A 21,468-nucleotide genomic window follows, 5' to 3' on the forward strand; every position below is an offset into this window, starting at 1 on the left:
AAACTGGTGAAATGTTGAATGCTCTTCCTGACCTGGGCCAGGTCAATGTGCTAAAGGTCAACCAACCACTTGCAGGAGTGTAGGATCTTTCAGTGTGTACACCTTCAGTGGTCATGCAGAGGTGGAGTCAGTGCTCTGATTCCTGCTGATTTCATAGTTGCAGGAATAACTTGTTTGGTCTTTTTCAAAAAGCAGTACTAATCACCTTGTCCTCTCCTGGCAGGTTGATAGCACCCCTGTGATACCTTCACACTTGTACTGGCACAGACTTCAATAAACTGTGTCACTGAGCTGACTGGGAAATGGATCCAGGCAGCTTTTCCTTTTTTGTAACAAAAAATTTAAAAAGGCAAAATATTACACGTGGCATTTGTGTAAAGGCTTTACATTCAGGTTGTTAACACTTCCATTAAATGTTTAGTAATTAGAAAAACAATGGTATGGTGCTTTTTAATAAAGAGGTTATGAAATGATCATACAACACATTGTGCTGCAGATGTATTATTAGTGGTAGGAGATTATAGTTCATATAGGAATTATTGTCCTGTAGTTAATATGGGATACTTTGTATGGTAGAGGCTTCTAATGATAGATTGTGCTAAGGACAGACCTTTTAACTTTAAATTAGCAAGTGAAGAAAAGAGTTGAATTTAAAATTCATGAATAATTATTTCACAGGAAGCTGCTAACATGTTTAAATACTTATTTTGGTTACTTTTACAAACAACAGTGGTTAATTTTCCTGCTATACTTACATATAATACAATTTCCAAATACATAGTTCCATGACTAGGTTTATTTACTATTTAAGGCTTTTCTTGTGGCTGCATTAGCTTTTTCCAAGACATCTTTAATTTTTGAAGGTAGTGAGAGAGATGACAGATTTAAAAACAAACTACAAAATGTAACTTGTTTAAAGTTTAGAGAAGGGTTGAACCTAGTACAAATGGTGTGGTCTAATCTTTTTTTCATAAGAGATATCTAGACTGTTGAAATACAATCAGTACTTTAAGAAAATCTAAAATCCAAAACCATACCCTGACTTTGAGCAACAGTTTATATATATTAAATATACAAAAATACAAGGAACTACTGTTCAGAAACCTTAGCAGATCTAGGTAGAAGAGAGAAACTAAATTTTCTTATCTTCTCTGTGTCACATTTTTCTTACCAGTACATCGTTGAAAGCTTCAGATTTCAAGAGGTCAGAATTCATTCATTTCTCCCCTGGAGAGAGAATTCAGCAACCTTCTATAAATACCATAACTGGCAAGCTTTTTTCCCCACTATTCACCTGAATGTTCTTAATAAATCCCATAATCCTTCCATAGTTTAAAATGTTATGAATCACCCTTCAAGCTGATGATTTGAGTCATAAATTCAGTTTCTGAAATACCAGAAGTCTTCCAGCATCTTCAAAAGCAAACCTCAAGTATTTATGTTGTTCTTCACTTTGTGCGTGATCTTGATGACAGCTTAGGAAATTTAATACTTATCTCCATACTTTTGAGACACACAAGACAGACTTTCTTTTCAGGATACTTTTTATTTTCCTAACACATGAACATGTTTGGTAGTCCCAAGGCAGGTGTGGGAAGCTGCCTAGATCAAGATTCTTCCGATAGTTTTGTTTTACTGATCAGTGCCATGCTGCAAAATTTTCACACTTAGAAACTTGGTCTCTCATGCTGACCTCAGTAACTTCCATTTGCTGGTTCCAAGGGGTCTTGTGAATTCATATGCACATAGAAATATCCTTAAGGCCATGATTTTAAGTGACAGCTAAACTGAACTGAGATCTTTTTTTTTTTTTTAAGCAAAATTTAAATACTGAGCTATGCATGAAACTATTTTGATTGAACTGATTACCAGAATAAAATTCTGCTTAGATTCAGGTATTGGTTTTGTGGGATAATGATTTCTAGTTGAAAATTGAAAAACTAGTGACAGGCTTTGAGATGGTGCAGGGAGCAGTTAAGTCATGTAAGTTCACCTGAGGGTGTAATCTCATGAAGGAATTTTTGGCAACACTGCTGGCAGACCTATTCACATTCTTCTTTCTCATCTGGCTCTGTGTGCTATGTGTTGTAGAAAGCACTTGTAGTTGCAAGAAAAACTGCACACAGTGGAGCCTGCTGTATGTGGAATTACTTAAGACTTTCTCAACTAGATGAGTCACTACTGCTTCATTGCTTGAGGGCTCATATGCTGTATTAGTGCAGGTCCTACAGGTGGTTCTAGAACTGCATGAAAAATCATTATGGTCTGAGACTAGGTAGATGCACTTTAAGCAGCAGCGCTGCTTAGGTACCTGCTGTGTCCTAGCCACTTGCTGGTGGTTTTGACTGTCTTGACACAACTCTTTGTGTAGCTTTAAGTCAAACCAAGCAAGTACTCTGGATGAAAAATAACACAGTGAAAACAAAAAGGAGAGGTGGTTTGTGCTGGGAGTATTTGGGTGGGTTTTGTTTCTTCTTTGATCTGGTTCAGTGTAATCATGCCAAAGCTCTTTCAGTGGGGCACAATAGCTAGAAGGGTTGCTTGTTTGGCCAGCACTGCTGCTAAAGAAATGCTGGTGAGGGCACAGCCTGAGACAGCACAAAACTGTGTTAATACATTAATGGACTAAAAGGTTTCTCTGAATGGGAAAAGAGAAAGATAATGATCATTGTCTCTAGTTGATTAGACTGAAGATACTTTACAACATTTCTCTTTATTTTTAAAATACTCCCTTTTGTTCTGGTGATTGAAATGCTCTTTTTAAATCTGTTCATTCTTGCTGCTTTTCTTCTGTTGAATGAATTCATACTTAATGTAGTTTTACATTTTTTCTCCAGATTTCCTTCATTACCACCACAGCACTAGATCTCTCTTTACAAAGAAGAGAAGGGGGCAAAAGATTTGGTCAGATAACGAAAGCCTGTTAGAAGACAGCATCCAGCATCATATTTTCTGAACACTTTTGAACTGATGCTCTTGATTTAGCTGCTGCAGTAGTGAATTTTCTGCAAAGTGTTAGAGAATGTTAGAGTGTAAAAATAACATTTTGGGGATTATGATTCCATGATATTACTGCAATATTTCCTATTAAATTTATCAGTGAACAAAGCTCTTCTTACTTCCCCATCTCTCCTCTTCAAGAATCAGGGTTTGTGTTTTGATTACCAGTCTCTCCACCTGCCTTAAATCACTACTTGTGTGAGATGTAGATTCTCACCTACCTTAATATGAACCAGAGCGAGGGAGTCATGTTTGTCATCAGTTTCTTGAGTTCTTTAATGATGAAGGGGCAGGATGTTTCATCTCAGCTTAACAAACTGATTTACATTCTTCCTTCTCATCAGCATTTAAAAAACAGCACCATTTTCTGCAACCTTTATAATTATGTCAGCTAAGCAAATGTCTCATAATTTACCTGCGTATGCATAGTTCATACGTGCTTTAGAAATAGTTTTTTATTCCTTCCTTCATCTATCTGAAAATGGAACACATTATCAGTCACAGAATGTCACTGAGCAGCTAATGTCTGATCTTGTTCCTGAAAGCTTCTAGATCTTAACAAACTACACTTACTGTATCTGCTATGGCTGCAGCTTTCAGACCGACTCTTTTAAGATCATGAAACCTGTTTCTATGATAATTACTGAAAGCAGAATTTACCGGGGGGGGTGTGTGTGCTGACATAAAGAATTACTTGTAAATGTTTGTTTTCAAAGAGTCAGGTAGTTTTGTTTGATTGACTTTGGTTGGTTTTATGTGTGGATTTTGTTTGTTTGTTTGTTTTGATAGCAACAAGTACATGCTCTGACAAAATTTATTAAGCGTGTCCTTTCAGAGGTACTCTCCAGCCTGAAGTCTGTGAATAAAATGAGAATATTTACAAGCATGAGGTCAATGTTAACATATGACTATGGGACTCTGTAAATGAAGGGGGGTGTTGTATACGTGAACACCAAAGTATTTTCTGACTAGCTTGCATGTGAAGAATGTTGACCGTGACTAGTGTTGAAATTTTTATTTCATGGTAACAGAGTAGAGCACCTCCATGTTCCTCCTTTCCCATCCGCTCAATATCCCAGCCAGTTAACATAAAATAAGAGTTGTTTACAAACTACAGATACATTAAACATATTTTTACACATTAGCATCTGTTTATAGCATATGTATGCCTAAGACATTTGGTAGATAGATACCTCATATATTAAAATGTAGAATGACTGATAAATTTATTCTTGCTTTTTTTATGTGATAAGAAAAATAAGGCAACAAACCTACCAATTTTGTTGATAGAGGTTAGAGATCAGTTAATGATAGCTTATCCCTCTCGCAGATAGGAGATGGGAGGAACGTTTCCCTTGCACACTGGAGTGGCTGTGTCTTCTCTAGTTGCCTGTGTAGGAAAGTAATGGTTAAGGCAGGGGAAGTGGGGGGGAAGGACTGGAAGTTCCTCCTGTCTGCTCTATCTTACTCTGGGATAGCTCTGCCAATGTTTTGGTGCTGAATATAGTTTTGTGGTGATCTTTTCAATTTTCATTTCTTTACATTCAGTATCAGGTAAGACTTTGAGAAGGGCTGAAAAATTACATTCAAGTAACAATTGTGATGAGGGGAACACTGCCAGAAGGGCAGTAGGTTGGAAAGGAGGACCATGACTGGGTTTCAGGTCCATGCCAGAAGCCACTGCTTCTGACAGGAGCTGCACTGAGCTCTACAGTAGGTAGACTGAGTTACAAAGGTCACTCTCGATGTCTTTATTAGCTCCTCTAGCGCACTGCTTTGATATGACAGTGCATTCTTCAGCCTTTAAAATAGACTATAGTTAGGTATACAAATCATTAGAAAATAAAATCTACATTGAATTCAAATATTATGGAAGCACTATAGCTTAGTACTTTCAAATATGTTTAAGTGATCATGTCTCAAAAGCAATCATGAAGGCAAAGGGGAAGACTCATGAGTTGTTTTATTCCTACCTCAGAACAGCAGCTTTGGTACTCTGTATATTCTTTTTTTTGTACTGGATTAGTAGTAGAAAGTATGTGTACATACTGGGCTGACAACAGTGAACTGCTTTCTTGTGCTTTACTCTTTATATGTTTTATCCTAAAGCTAAGTTGAAGCACAGGCTTGGTTTCAAAGATGTGAACTGTTGAAGCACAATTGTGATAGAAATGTTGCTGCAGGGGAGCTCAGTTTTGAAACTTACTGGGATATCTAATTCTCTAAAGAAGCATCAGATTTTAAACCCATATGTACTTCTGTGCAACAGATATAATAATGCAGTATTTTTAATTTTCCTTTGAGAATAATAAATAAAATAATCTACCCAACACCACCAGTGATGGCTTTTTAAATGCGGGTGCTCTCTAATCCAACATGCTAGTTCACAGAGAGGATTAGTCACTGTTTTAAGATGCAGTTCCATGTGCAAATGAGTTGATACAGTGATTAATTGCATGTTTAATTAATCTTGGAAATACAGCACCTTTCATTTATTTAAGAGTCTTTGGCATTTCTTGCTCTAAGTAGAGAAGGCTCTATTAAAACCATGACTAAGTTTCAGTGTGGCCATGAAGGCTGAGACCATACAGATGTCTCTTGTTACAGAACTGATTAAAAAGCTTTTGGTTTTTGTTTTTTTTGGTTTTTTGGGGTGTTTTTTGGGGTGGTGGGTTGGGTTTTTTGTTGTCCCAGACTTATAAGCAAGAAGCAAATTGCTCAAGTCAGGGCTCCAAAGTGTGAATATATCATGAAAAGAAAAGGTAGGAGTGACTGCACATCCAGTCCCTCTTGAAGCTGCAGTTTGTAGGCTCATTGTTAACTTATGATTCCTCCAGCTGTCTCTCCTTGTCTGCTTGAAGCATGTACACATATTCAGGTGACTGGGCAAGCTCTCCAGCCCAGACTTGAGGACACCAAGAAATCTAGAAGTAGCTTGGTCAACAGGAAGAAATATTTATATTCACAGAGTTTATTGAACGAATAGAAGTCAGTCAGGGGTCTGGCTGTAAGCAAAGATATGTTCTTGTGTACTCTAGTGATGTACCATTCTGTATCAAAGTATGTTAAAGTATTATCTGATGTCTTCAGAAAAGCCTTGTGTGTGGGAAAAACAATCAGAATGAAAAGAAAAAGGAAAACTTTAATGAAGAATAATTAATTACTGGAAACATTTAGTTTCCAGTAATTTATGGAAATTATGAAGGAAAATTAGTATTGCAAATTGTATTCCAAAGCTGTGGTTTAGATTTTGAAATGAAATTTCAATGTGTTTATGCTATTTTAAAGCAGTTGTACTTTGACAGATGCAAAAAGAGTAAGCACAGATAAGAAAGAATAAGAAGGTGACATGTATGTGAAATGGAAGTTTTTATTAAAAGGTTACTTTTTTGAAGCATGGGGGGAGGGTTTCAAGTCAATAGATGTAGTCCTTCTGATGCCAGATGAAATTAGTTGAGCCTTTTGCATTTAGAGATGTAAGTGGATTTCTATGTATTGGTGTTCTAATTGAATATCTTTTTAAAAATATCTGTGACAACTGTTGGTAAAAGACAGTTACTGACTAATAGTGGGATGTGAATTCAGAGGAGAAAATAGCCTTCAGTATGGGGGGGAATTCACTGTAAGTTTGGAGCAAGGAAAAGGGAAAAACTGTGCTCTCTTCTATAGTTAGTTCTGTTTGAGTGCATAAGCAGTAATTCTTCTGTATATAGTTGTGATAAGAAATATTTTCCTTGTGTGTGACTGTTTAGACTGTCATTCATTGACTGACTCTAGTACCCAGGTTCTATGTCAGAAATTATCCTGTTTCAAGAAATATTTGCAAGTACGTTGTTTGAAGAGAACAAAAAAGAGATTTTAGTTGTGGGAGTACATGTTTGGTAGTGTGATGAATTACATACTTTTAATCATCTGGATGTAAAGGAATATGAAGAGCCAGTCACAGAATCACAGGATGTTAGGGGTTGGAAGGGATCTCTAGAGATCAACCCCCCCTGCCAAAGTAGGATCACCTACAGCAGGTTGCACAAGAACGCATCCAGGCAGGTTTTGGAAGTCGCCAAAGAAGGAGACTCAGTAACCTCTCTGGGCAGCCTGTTCCAGTGCTCTGTCACCTTCAGCATAAAGAAGTGTCACCTCATGTTGAGGTGGAACCCCCTGTTTTCTAGCTTGTACTTGTTCCTTGTCCTGCAACTGGGCTTCACTGAAAAGAGTCCATCACCACCATCACCTTCATTCTTCAAATGGACATTTCACCCTTTTTAGGGAAATTTTATTTTGAGTGTTGCTTTGCAATCTCATTGATCAGAAATCTGTGAACTAAATTCCAGTTCACTGCTTGAATGGAAGAATTCATCTTTTATAGATTTATATTATTTCACTCAGTAGGTGAATGTTCACTCAAACTGCACTTTTGAATAAAGACTCTTTCAATCCTCAAATTTTTCTTTATATTGTTTTGAGAAGACTTTCGAATGGATTTTCTTGGAACTATAATGTTAGTCATTAACTAAGTAGCATTAAGAAAGGATGGATTTGCTGAAAATATTGCAGTCTTGAAACAATCCTATTCTGTTTTCATGACCTATTAATTTTTCATGTTTGAAAGCTTGACCTACTGTAATTACCAGATCGTCTTGTTTGTTCTTAACGTTGGGTGCAAGATTCCATATTTTAAGTCAAGGCACCAAGAACTTAAATCATCAGCTTCCAAAAATACATTTGGGTGGTGATGATTTTTTGATAAGGTTTGCCATCGTTCTAGCTTGTGTTTTGGTAAATGTAATTTCAGTATTGAAAAACAACAAACTTTTGATTAGTTGAGTGCAGTGCACAAGAGCTTCTGTAGAATTTTGAAGTCTTGTAAAGGAGGATGTTTGGATCTAGTGATGTCAAGTACAGAATAAACCTAGTTTGTTCAAAACAAATAAAACCAGGCAGAATGGCACAACTATTCTGTACTCTTGTTCTTTTGAAAGAATATCCTTTCAGTTGTTTTAAATAGTAATTTCTAGACTCTGGCTTATTTCCTGCCCCCACCCCCATCTGGATTATGCATCAAAATAACATCCACTTCAAATGCAATAATAATGTCAGTGTATTAATCATAAGGTTTCTGAAAGTTTAACATTTCTTAAGTGGCAGGGTAAGAGAATTGGTCTTTAGTTTGGGAAAATACCAAACTCATTTGATGTTCTTACACTAGTCCATAGTTAAAATTACCAATTTTGTATTTAATGAAGAGCCAAGGATGAGAGGTATAAGATTCTCTCTAAATACTACACTTGAATCTTGGCATCTAAATTTTGTTTAGAAATAATAGAACCATATCTCAACTTGCAGCTCAATTGTAGCATGAAAGGGAGTGGGTTATTTATTGCTCTTTTCTCTGTGTGTGTTTCAGGGGTCCCTTCAGCGTTGTGCGGAGATGCATCAACAGGGAAACAGGGCAACAGTTTGCTGTAAAGATTGTCGATGTAGCAAAATTCACTTCAAGTCCTGGATTAAGCACAGAAGGTAAGAACAAATAATTAAGCAGGCTGAGCAGGCAGATTTTTACTTCTTTGGGGGTCAACTTTTTCCACATTTGCTTGTTTTCTGTTTTATATTTTGTAGATGTTTTAAAGCAAGATCTTGAATTTCAAATTTAGCTTGATGTAACTTTATACTTTTCTATCTTTGGTTATTATGGTTATTCAGCTGTGATAATAACATTAGAAAGAAGAGTACATCTATACTACAGGCCATTTTTATTTTGTGTGGGAATTTTTTTAAGAATATGAGTTTCTTAAAATAATTCTGAATCAAAAAAGCATGCAAGGAAGTAAAGTAAGAACACGTTTATTCTGGTTTTATAGTCTAGGTTTAGCAAGTAATTTGCTATAAAACGGATGAAAACTTGTAATTAAAGTGTGCAAAAATTCTATAAAAGGAAACTGTATACATTTTTCATATAATTAGGATTTTAAAACAATGCTGTGAACCTGCTAAAGTGTAAATAAAAGGCAGCAGCGATTATGGTTTCCTATTTTAGGCTAAAACAAAGTTGAATATGTGACTTGTGTGAGCATAAAGTGCATCTTTTACACTTTATTTTAAAAAAATGGTAAGTGAATGACAGACACTGTGTTTTCCATGTCCAGTATATTTTTACTGGAGTTCATATTCTTTTGTACAGTAATGTTTTTTTGGAGGGGTTGGCTTGTACTGTCTAAATCCTTGTGAACCCAAGCTCAGCAGCAAAAGAGAGTCAATTACATTTGTTGGTAATTATAAGCAACAGTATCTTAAGCCTTAAAGGCTAATTTGATTTACATGGTTATAAAAAGAATGTATTTAACTGTCGTTTAATTTTATCCATATTCTAGTATTTTTCTGAGCTTCATCTTAACTACTGCTGCTAGGACACATTTGATGGGGTATTGTTTTCCTCACTCCATAACAGTAAAATTCAACCATTTGCAGTCATGAAAGAACTGTGGAAAGGGAGAAATAGTAGACAAAAGAGTAGGGACTTACCAGGGGAAGGAGAATTAATAATAGATTGACCGAAAAAATGAAGAATGGATTTACATTTGCTGCCTGGGTCTAAGAAAAAGACTTGGGAGTACTAAGAAGTACTGGGTTTTAATTCTACTTTTGCTATGTTGATAGCCTTCCTGGATTTAATAATTTCTCATTTTGTTTTGTAGCTTTGCTTGTGGACTGGTTTGGCCTTTTTTTGTTGGTTGTTTTGTTTCGAGGTTTTGTTCAGGTTTTGGATCACTATGCATGAAAGTGTCTTACCGGTAATTTTAAGACACATAAGATGCACAAGTGAATGTGGAGCAAGTTCTTAACTCTATGTAAAGAATCTGAGCCTGTTTTTCACACTCTTTTGCAGCTTGTGTACTCTTTATTTAATTCCTCTGTGCATCTACTCTATCCAGGTTCCAGATTTTTTTTTTTTTCAAAGATTTTATTTTTCTTAATTTGCAGCCACCAGCTTGCAAGTCAAACTTTATTATAACATTCTTTCCATAAAGTTGCTCAATACACATAGTGTGTATAGACACTTCAAGTGATTTCTATGTCTGTATGCACCTCTGCAGTAGTTTGATAATTAAAAAATAATGCTATATAATGATGCCTGAGAGCTAATAAATTTAATTTAGGCTAAGCTCTCTTGGATTTAAGTATTATTATTCATGGTCTTGCATGATGTATGTCATCAGTCTCTGTAGTGCTGTAATTCAACCACATTAATGAAGTGTATTGACACCTTGTCACTGTTCAAGCAACTGAGTGATCTACTGGATTAATGCTGGCTCTTTTATGTGAGGAGAGTTTTTCTGCTACAGTTCGCTGTGCTTTCACATTGCTGAAATGCAGCAAAAAATATACATAAGAAAATTTGAACTTTGGATAATTTTAAGTATGAAAGATTGTATTTTGTACAGTTCAGTTTAGAGGATTTGTGTGGAAGAGGACTGGATGGTCTCAGAAGCTAGTTTACTCATTGAGGTCTATCAGTGTAAATAAACTTATTTCCAAATACAGTTCTCACTTGTTACAACTTTTTGGTGTAGAAAAGTGTAAAAAGCATGTTAGTTAAGCTCACGTCATAATTAACTTTTACTATCCACTCCTGCTGCTCTCTTCACATCCTATGCATTTCTTTCCTTTTTTTTTCCTCTGTGCGTCTTGTATGTCTTACTTTCACTTAACTGTTCTAACACTGAATGTCTGTAAGTGAAAACACTGTTTCTGAGGAAGAGAATGGTGATCAGTCCCTTACTACTAAATAAAAGTTAAAATACATTATTTGTCTGCCATTTCTTAATGTCAGAGTGCCCTCTTGTAGCATACTGAGTGTTTTTAAATGCAAGTTAAAGGGCAGTGCCCTGTTCTGACAGTGCATGTCTCTGAAATTCACTTTCAAGATTTAATGCATCGTATATTAGATTCAGTTATCTCTAATTCATTTTGATAGAAATGTCCTTTAAAAAGAAAGTGATTTCCATTACTTCCGCAACCTTCTAATAAGCTAGACCATATTTATTAGGTTGATACATGCAGCTGTACTGGTCCTGCTGGCAGTGAACTGTGAACACAGACTCAGCAAAACGTTTTGACTGTGACAGAGCAAAATTGTAACCAAGAAAGAAGTGTTTTGAATATCGGTCTTGGATGACTTCTAGCACTGAAAGAGGCATGATAAGCATATCAAAACTGTCATTGCTATAGATCATCCGTTAGAAGGATTCTGCAATTATTTAATTGTAGGAAAATGTGAAAGCTGACAACAGTTTGTTGGTTTCCTACAAAGGACCCACAGGTTGACTGACATTTTAAAAAAATTTGTCATTGCAGTTCATTTGAAAGGCTTTGTTTTAATTCTGAGTAAAATACAGAACAGTGTCATAACCATTTGATATTGGAAAGCTCTGATCAGTCACAAGTTATTTTTTGCAAAGGTATCTAGCTGTGGTAATGCAAAATTGTGCCTATCAACAGGACTTGAAGACTGAATGCTTTAAAACCACTTTTGATGTTTGTGATTTCAAGAGTCTACCTTTCTGGGGAAGTTCTGCTTCTTCCACACTTGGGTAGAACTGTGCCTGTTTTGGTACAGGAAATTACGTAATCACCTGAGCCTTTCTGAGGTGTTTGATTGTTTTAACTTAATGAAGGGTTTGAATTTCACATTTTTCTGGAGAAGCCGTGGGCTGGTTTGGTTACCAATTCTGTTCAACTAATTTTAAGCATAAATTTCATAAATGTCTCAACTGTTCTATAGTTGTGCTATAACTTTCGTAAACAAAGTGTCATAAGAATTAAATATCTCTGTGAAGAAATATAACATTGGAGAGAGAATCAAACTTTTTTTTCCCCTGGAAAACATTTTTGTAAGTGTTGAAGCATGTTAACCATATAATAGATGCAATGAATCACAGGAATGCATGAAAACATCTCAAGAATTTCTTTTTCAGAACTCATTTCTTTCTACTGAAAGTCAGTTGACATTAGAAATGGTGCAGATGTTATTTTGATTGGAAATACAGTATTCAATCTTGGGCAACACTTCACATAATAAATTTTTAAAAAAAGTGTAAAGTACAGACAGGAGAATATATTAGGAGCTTTTTTGGGTGCTTTTTCTAGCACCCGAATTGATTAGTTGAGGGAAGCAAATAGGGCATTTTCTACAGAAATATGGCCTTTCATCCAGATCATAAGCAAAGAGTAATAAATGTCAACTACATTGTATTATTTTATTTCAAGGACATACAATTTCTTGAAATATGATGCAGGCATATTCACAGCAGTGTAAAGTTTTCCCTTTCCATCTTCAAAAGGGAAAGCATAAACCATGAGTATGTACCTATTTTTTTTTTATGAACTGTTGCTTAAGTAGAAGGAAAATCACTAGGTTTTTATGCACTGCAAGCATTTGGTTCTTTATTCCTCCCAATGAGCCTCCAAAATAAGGACAGCTTTGTTTGTTGTAAGACTTCAGCCTCTTGCCTTTAATATGTATCTTTTTTAACTGGATTTCCTACAGTGTTGAAGAGACACTGGGTGTACAGGAGTGCACTTCGCCCCATTTTTTAGTGCTTACTACCTGACTGCATGTTGTTCTGATAACTTTGTTCATCTGTTCCTGTTTTTACTGTCGTGCCAAAACTGTAAAAATGACTGTTATATTTGGTAACTGAAGCCACTGTGGACTAGTTAAACATTGACAGATTAGGTAGATCTCTACATAATGTTATTGTGAAACTGCTTTTGAGGATGGTATCATGCAGCTGAGCAGCAAGATTAGTTAATGCTTTTCCCAGTTTTATAAATGTAAATGGTACCCTTTATAGGTTTCAAAATGCAATTATACAAAGTGCATGTGACTGCCATTTGAATAATTATTCATTCTAAGAATAATGTATTGGAGTGTTAATGTAAAAATTGCTGTGTCTTGAAATTCTTGGAACAGATATAATAATGAAATGATTATGTAATTAGCACTAAACATAATTATACAGTAAGTGATATAAAATGTGACTGCAGCTGACCAGGATTTTCTTAAAAGCAATCATAATTGATTGAAAAGTGCTTTTGAGGTAACATTGTTACCAATCTTTTTCTCTCACTTCACATTGCTCATCTATATATGTGCAACAACAAAATAAGACCTATTCAAATTAATCTTTTTATGTAAGGTTTGTCTTCAAACTGCCTGTCATTTTAAGTCAGTGAAAGTCAATGAATATGGTTTTTCACTAAAAATTTAATTCATCTTCATACATATAAAATGGGGTTTAGTGACCACATCTTTACTGAAAGAGCTAGTATCATTAAATGTGTGAGTCTTGTTGGGTAAAGGAGAACATCAAATGGTTTTTCTAAAGAAATACACATAATGTATGCACATTAAGTAATCTCCAGTCATAAATGATATTTTCTAACTGAAAAAAAACATCTGTACAGGCTTGTGCATTACTTCTGCTTAATCTGGACAAATTCTGGTTGGTCCTTTAAATCTGTTGTTTGAATCGCATCCTGTACCTGAGAAAGCAAATTTCACTGAAAATTCAACTTGAAAATATTTTAAATTCTTAAAAGATGTTTTGAATTGAGAAAAAGAAAACAAAAAAAAACCCCACATTTTCAGACAGTGATTCTGGTTAATCATAAATCACAGACCTCCAAACGTAAGCTAAAATTGATACTGTCTGTTCCAAGCAGACAGCAAAACAACACCTTCTAGGTAATTAGGACGTGCTGTACTGAGTGCCATACAAAAGTCTTGAAAATACCTGTGCTAGCTTTGTTTTGTGACCCTTTTATTTTTTCTTTTCTTTTTTGGCCAGTGATAAGCCTGTCACTGAAATGTCCATCCCAACCAGCTACGGCTGCATCCTCAGTCAGTCACTGACTGAGATGTACCAGTCTGGTACTGGTTTCCAAACTGTATCTCCCAGACTGTAATGTGAAAGGTTTTACTTGAGCAGGATTCTAAAAAGCCTTCTGTACTAAATCTCTCTTTCTCCACAGAAAAACAAATGTCTCCACAGAAAGTATCACAGACACACTTTTTGATGTTACTCAAAAAGAGGCTTTAAAATATCACACCCTTTCAATCTCGTCCATATCTTTACTAAATATTTAGCTGCAAGCATATGGTAGTTTAAGAGTATGATGGCTTATGTGATTACATTTGGTAGTTAAATATGTGAAGTGTCCTGGGTTAACACAGCCCTCTCTCACAAGCCCTGGTCCCCGAGACACACACAGGAGGGAAAGTAACACAAAAAGCTCTGGCTTGAGAATAATGAATTTACTGGAATGATACAATACAAAAGCAGCGTGAAGTGCAGAAGCAGCAGCAGAAGCTAGCAATAAAATGGTTCTCCCCAGCCAAGCATACAGCAGCCAAGACCAACACCCCTAAACCCAGAAACCAGAAGCAGCAACTAGAACAGGAAGCCTCTCATGTTGCAGTCTGAACTTCAAGCCCCGTGATACTTTGCTCCACCCTGCACGTTCATCTTAAAGCTGGCATGACATCAATATGGTAATGAATATTCACAACAGCAGATTCAACTCCACCTGTGACAGTGAAGTATTCAGTAAGGGAGATGTCTGAGAGCTCTGTGTCAATGAAAACAGGTCCGAAGCACCTAGAAGGATAAGTTTTTGAAGCTTTCATTGCTTCTACATGCATTTACATAGATGTGAGTCCATCTCAGCAGAGCCCAAAAGTGCTGATGGAGTTGGGAGATTTTGTGAGGCCAACCTGGATAATCTTTGAATGAGCATGGGAATTGGGAGAAGTGCCTGTGGACTGGAGCTGAGTAAATGTCACTGCTGTCTTCAGGAAGGGCAAGAAGGAGGATGCAAGGAACTACAAAGCCAGTGCCCTTCATCTCCGTCCTTGGCAAAGTGATGAAGTAACTAATTCTAGAAACCATTTCCAGGCACAGGAAGGACAAGAATGTCATTAGGAGTAGTTCACATGGATTCACTAAGGGGAAGTTGTGGTGGACCAACTTGAGAAGGATGAAACAGCTGACCTGGTAGATGAAATGAAGAAAGACTTTAGGACACTAAGTACACAAAATCCTATCTTCCCTAAGATCGTCACAGAGAAGGTGTAGGAGTGTGAGCTGTTTGAGCAGATGGTGAGGTGGACTGAGAATGGCATAGCCCAGAGGATGCTCTGTAGTGGCACAAGGTCTAGACAGAGGCCAGAAACTATCATTGTACCCCCAGAGGTCAGTTCTGGGTCTGTTCTTCTTCAGCATTTTCATTAATGGATGCTAGGGCAGAGTGTACCCTCAACAGATTTGCTGATGACACCGAACTGAGAGGAGTGATTGATGTGCTGGAAGGTCATGCTGCCATCCAAAATGACCTCAACAGGCTGGAGCAATGGGCTGACAGGAACCTTATGCAGTTCAACAAGGGTAAGTGTTCAAAGTCCTAGATGTGGAGAGGAACAGCCCGAAGCACCAGGACATGTTGATGCTAGCCAGCTGGAAAGCATCTTTGCAGAAAAGGCCCTGTAGGAGTCTTGGTACACACAAAGATGAACATGAAACAGCAATGTGCCCTTGATGCAAAAAAGGCTAACAATATCCTGGCTGCCTTACCAGCAGGTGTTAGCAGAGGTGATTCTTCCCCTTTGCTCAGCCCCGGTGTAGCCTAAGTGCAGGGTCCAGTTCTGGGCTTCTCAGTGCAAGAGAGACCTGGAGCTACTAGAAAGAGTCCAGCAAAGGGCTGCCACTGGAGCATCTCTTCAGTGAGGAAAAGCTGAGGAAGCTGGGTCTGCTCAGCCAGAGAAGGGAAGGCACAGGAGGAATCTCATCAATGTGTACAAGTACATGAAGGGAGGGTGCAGAGAAAATAGAGCCATGCTTTTTCAGTGGTGACAAGAGGCCATAGGCAGAACTGAAACACAGGGAGCTCCATACAAGTGAGGAAACACTTCTTTCCTGTGGGGGTGACTGAGCCCTGGCACATGTTGCCCAGAGTGGTTGTTGACTATCATTGGAGATGTTCAAAAGTCCTGGCCTCTAGGTGACCCTGCCTGAGCAGAGCAGTTTGATCAGATAACTTCCAGGCATCCCTTCCAAACTCAACCATTCTGTGATTCTACAAAGGCAGCTTCATACCTTTTTTGATGGGTAGATGTTCTCCAATGATTGTCCTGATAACAGCTGAGCAGGATATTATTTGGACTCATCCCTGCCTCACACTCCATTGTCTCTCTGTGCTCTTGTGTGGGTGTGCAGATGAGGTTTAATCACATAACAACATTTTTTTTTCTAACCCCCTAGTTTAATTATAGCTTTCTTCTTGCTTAAGAAAGCAAATTGAGAAAGAGTTTGAGAAAAGCAAGTTTGCTTGAAAAAGAAATCTAGGTTGGAGGGGAAAGCAAGGATATACCTGCTTTGGTATTCTGAAAGGTAGTAAGCAATGCCTGGAGCTTTTACCAGTACAATAAGCCAAATGAGAAAGGTGTGTTCCTTCACTCTCTTTGCAAAACAAAGTGATAACTAAATGTATGCAAAAAATCTGGAAACATACTTTTAAAAAGATTTATTTTGAGAACACTCTCAAGTCTTCATTCTTAAACATTGTCTTTAATCTCTTTGGAAGAATGTATGAGGTATGTCCAACTTCTGTTCTGAATAATGAAAATGCTTTCCAAAACATTTCTGTCTTTGTACACAGTCTGTACTCATCTAACAAATCACAACTCTTGCCAACAATCCAGAAATAGGCCTCAAACTGTGCTTGCAGTAATTCAGACTGGTTGCAAACACAGGGAAGATAATAAACATCAGCTGTATTTTCAAATATTTTCTGTTTGGATGTGAGCATGTATTCTGTTCTGGTTTGTGCATTCAACAGAAGATTAATTGCAGCTGAGCTGCAATTTCTGTTAATTCATTGATCCAAAGAGAACCTTTTTTCACTCTTAAATGCAGTGCTTTGTTGTTTAGTGAATCTAAAAATACATGTCAGTGTGATGTGATAAATAGTAATCCTTGTGCAATATCACTCTTCTGGAATTGCTAGAATGTTAGAATAACAAACCTGTATCCTTCAGTAGCAGTAAGATGTTGGCAAAGTTTCAGTCATAGAACCATAGATGGTTTGGGTTGGAAGGGACCATAAGGCCATCTGTTTCCACGTTCCCTGCCATGGGAAGGAGCACCTTCCACTAGATCAGGTTGCTCAAAGTCCCATCCAACCTGGCCTGGAACACTTCCAGGAAGGGGGTACCCACAGCCTCTCTGGGCATCCTATTCCAGTATCTTACCATTCTCACACTAAATCTTTTCTTCCTTCTATCTAACCTAAATATACACTCTATCACTCTTCAGGCTGTGTGTGATTTTTGCTTTGGACAGTTTATATTCTGCAAAAGTCTTGTCTAAAATATTCTGTTTCCAAGAGAAAGATTTCATGGTTTGTGATCAATCGATTCCTATTCTTCTGTACTCTCCTGAGTTTTCTGCTAAGTTAGACAGGTACACCATGATCTTGGGTAATCTTCCCACAAATCAGCTACAAACATTTCACTTGGAGCTTTTCTGAACGTACTGTTTTTTTTCCAGTGAATTATAAATGAGCATGGTTTTGAGATGGGCAATGGAAATTTGCAAAAGTAAAGGTGTGCTAGCAAACCTTGATGGACCCTGTAAATAATAGGATGGGAGAAATAACAGTAGGGTGGCTTTTTTTAATAGGGACATATTTTTAATATGTAATATATATGTCTGTATATTCATAATACCCACCTATGTACAGAGTTCAAATCTTCCAGGTAAGATACTGGCTTTGCAGTTCAAAACTAAAAGTATTTGATCAGAAATCGGTAAAAATACTGGAAATAAACGTATACCTTAAAGCAAAATATTTTTTGATCTGAACTGCTTCATGATAAGTTGCTTAGAAGACAAAACACCTCCCTAATGATTGATACCAATTGCTGTTGAGTTGTATCAATCTTTATACATACAATGGCATAGCTTTTTATGTCAATGTGCTGCATATGCAGTGGTGATTTTAAGAACAGTTTCCTAAAATCAAAACACAAAGCATAATCTTCCTACTGCCTAGGTGGTCTTTAAATTGAATAATTAAGTAATGATAAAAATACAAAGCCTCCAACCCAGTGACAAAGTGTCACAGTCTATACTGCAGTTTTAGAAACTGAACAGTGACCTTCATGGAAATTTTTAATTCTAATCTCCACATCAGGGTGCTGGGCCATCTCATTTAAAGTGTATTTTTACCCTGAAATGTTGGATTAGTAGATGATCCTTGAGATGATACCTTCCAACTTGGTATTCTATGAATCTATTCTATGAATAAGCAAACATTTATGACTAATAAAGGAAGTATATGAAGAGGAATCTCCATAATATGTAATTGTGTGGGCAAATGGAAATACTTTGAGGAGAAGAAAGTTCAAAATGTGTGGGGTTCAGGAAGTTGTCAGTATGTCAGTTGCTTGAGAGAATTAAATACTTAGATTGCTTTAGCACATATGAACTGGTAAAGGTGCCTGCCTTTCTGAAGTGTGAGTCAGTGGGTTTAGTCCAGTTGTCAACACTGCCAAACAACAACTGTGTTTTCCAGGGTAAGAGTTGCTTCATAGTAAAAGAAAAAAAAATAAAGATTGTGGTCTTTGGAGAAAAGAGGAAAAATGTTAGAGAAACAATTAAGTCTACCCAATTCAGAGGGAGATGAAAATATTTGTTGTTTGGACCTATGAACTAATTCTGTTTCTTAGACTTCCTACATTTTATCTGCTGTTACAGTTCTACCATGTCAAATACTATTGTGTCAGTTGTCTCTTGTTCTAGTAGAATGAAAGAAGTTAGGTACTAACAAAAAATGATTGTCTATACAGTTACATTTAAGATAAAAATCCAATTAAAAACTACTTGAATAAACATACATTATATGAATTCAATTTCATATTTAATTTTAAAACTGCATTGGATTTTCCCTTAATTCTACCAGTATATATAAGTAACCAGTTATATAAGTAACTAAGGATTTGCCTGAGTCAGGTGTCATTCTCTCTACTGTAGAGTGAAAGCTGTATGCTTTTAAAACACTTTCATCACTTAACTACGTGGAAGATATAAAGATGAGACTATTACTATGTGTCTAACTAAGCAGTGCAAGATATTTGAAGTTTCTTAGGGCTATAGCATAGCAGTTTTGGGGGTTTTAAGTGCCAAAGGCTTTAGGAAAGAGACCTGATTTTGTAACAGCTCTATGTGTTACTGCAGCCTGAGCACTCTGAAACAGTGCTTACTGGCGTGGTATTTCCCAGCTACAAGTCATTTGTTTTAATGAAGACATTTATCAGGGACACATGGATAGCCTGCTCACACTAAATGGATTGTATGTACTTGATTCCCTAATATGAATCCAACCAACGAGTACACACAGTGACAGTAAGTAAATTGGCAATGTAAACAGAAGTACTGTGATCTATGTTTGGTTTACTTAAAATGTATGACAGAGATTTTCCTTGGAGGTTGTTCTTTAATATCACTTCATATATGAGTACGACTTAGGTTGTGTTTCTTGCTTGGAGGATGGGATTGGTTTATGTTTTAATTTTGCCTGAAATATTCAGTGGTCAAATGTCTTTCTTTGTGGAAGTTGTAGTAGTAAGAAAAAGCCTGATAATAAATGAGTCGAGTGCTAAAATGTCATGTTTCATTCTTTCAGAATGCCTTAACATTTCTTAAGGCAGTTAAAGATTTATGTTTTAATATTTTACAGAACTGAGAAATTGAACATAATATTCCAAGTGACATAGAAAGTTACTAGTAGTCAGTGGTAGCAAACCCAAGCTTCTTGATTTCCTCTGGTTTTCCTGAAGAACAACTAACACTTGGTTAAAAAAACCCCACATATTGTTTTACACACTGTCATAGAACCAATTATTGTAGATTTCATTAATATCTGTCCCTTTTAACATTGCCTGTGATAATAGTGGCAATTAACAATTGCAAGTCCTAGTGAAAATATTGCCTTAGTTTATAGCATCATAAAGAGTGAAAATGGCTTCTGAAATATTACTTTGCCTGAGTAATGTTGGTTTTTAGGGTTTTTTTCCCCTTTGTTAAATCTAATAGGTATTTGAATGCAACTGCCACCACACAAATGTTTATTACAATATGTATGTGCTATACACATCAGTGTTTTTAGGTCTGTACAAGCTATCATCACTGTATTCTCCTCCATCCACATAATTCTTTTTGAAAAGTAGTGCTAAACTGGAGCCTGTGTTTCCAGCAGACAACTGGATGTGTTTGGCAAGAAGCCTTTTATCTGTGATGTTGTAGTTTTACAAGAATCTCTATTCTTCTTGTGTCTCAGAGTGCTAGGGCATCACCTCAAAGCTTATCTTTTTGAGCATAAAGCTGGTAAAGAAACTAGTATGGCCTGAAAATGTAGGTTGTTAACATCTAGGATTATTAGACACGCTTGCCATCTGTGCAGCGTGTGGGTGAGTCTCACTGCTTTGCATTTCCGCCCCATTCCCCCTCAGTAAGACTAGCTGCGCTGATTTAACAGCTCCTGTCTGCTGAGGGGAAGGGAAAGCCCCATTTCTTCAACCCAAGTTCCTTACTGTGTGCTCCTCTTGTCTCATTTGTGTTGGCTTTGGTACTTTTTTTTACCTTTGGATCGATTTATTTTCAACTCAAGCTGGGGCAAAAAGAGACCAGAGGACTTGCACTCTAAGTTGTGCTTTTTTGTGTCTACTGGCTTCCTTCCCTTTGAATGTATGGTATTTAGAAACCTGTTAGGGTTAAAGAATTACCTTGTAAAGGGAAAGTGTGAGCAAACATAGCTTGAATTTTTTCAGCTGGGAATTTCTATACTGTCTTTAGAGGAAAATACTTTTATATGTTGTGGTTTAGTTTAGTATCTGAGATAATAAAGCAGTGTGGGATGCTTAGAAAATAGAAGAGGTTCACTTCTTCTAAGGGCGACCAGTGACTGTTTAATATATGAATGCAGGCTGCTGGAGTTGAGGTAGGAACTGTAGGAACACATCTTGTAAATAGCTGTGGTTGCTACCTCAGTTCCTTCCTTAAACAGCTCATAGACCTTGTTTGTTGAGGTGTGGTTTTTTGCCATAAATACAAGCAAACTGTCTGGAGAAAGTGCATGCAAAAGGTAATGATAACGAAGAAATGAGAGGAAAAACCTCAAGTTTTACGAAAGCTGCTATCCTTATCTGTGTTCCTGTCCCATCTGGTAGAAGTGGTTAACAACTAAATACCAATTAAGAGTTTGAAGATATGTGTTCCATTCTAGAAATTATCTGGACTACCTGGCTTTTTCCCCCCACAATTTACTATTTTTGGCTTTGTTCTGTTTTGTTTGTGGGTGTGGAGCTCCCTGTATGATTAACTCTTCTTAAGGGCACAGCTTTTTCTACTGAAG

General features: G+C 36.8%; 1 protein-coding gene across 5 annotated transcripts in view; it reads left to right on the forward strand.

The window, feature by feature from the left end:
* Window positions 1–21,468, forward strand: part of CASK (calcium/calmodulin dependent serine protein kinase) — a 196,687-nt gene that overhangs the window by 41,441 nt on the left and 133,778 nt on the right. For all 5 annotated transcript variants that reach the window (XM_054387798.1, XM_054387806.1, XM_054387825.1 and 2 more), the window contains exon 2: window positions 8,405–8,517. In XM_054387798.1, coding sequence (XP_054243773.1) covers window positions 8,405–8,517 — 113 coding nt within the window. The remainder of the gene's footprint in view (window positions 1–8,404; window positions 8,518–21,468) is intronic.

Source organism: Indicator indicator, chromosome 1 (assembly GCF_027791375.1).
Source record: "Indicator indicator isolate 239-I01 chromosome 1, UM_Iind_1.1, whole genome shotgun sequence".
Classification (NCBI taxonomy): Eukaryota; Metazoa; Chordata; class Aves; order Piciformes; family Indicatoridae; genus Indicator; species Indicator indicator.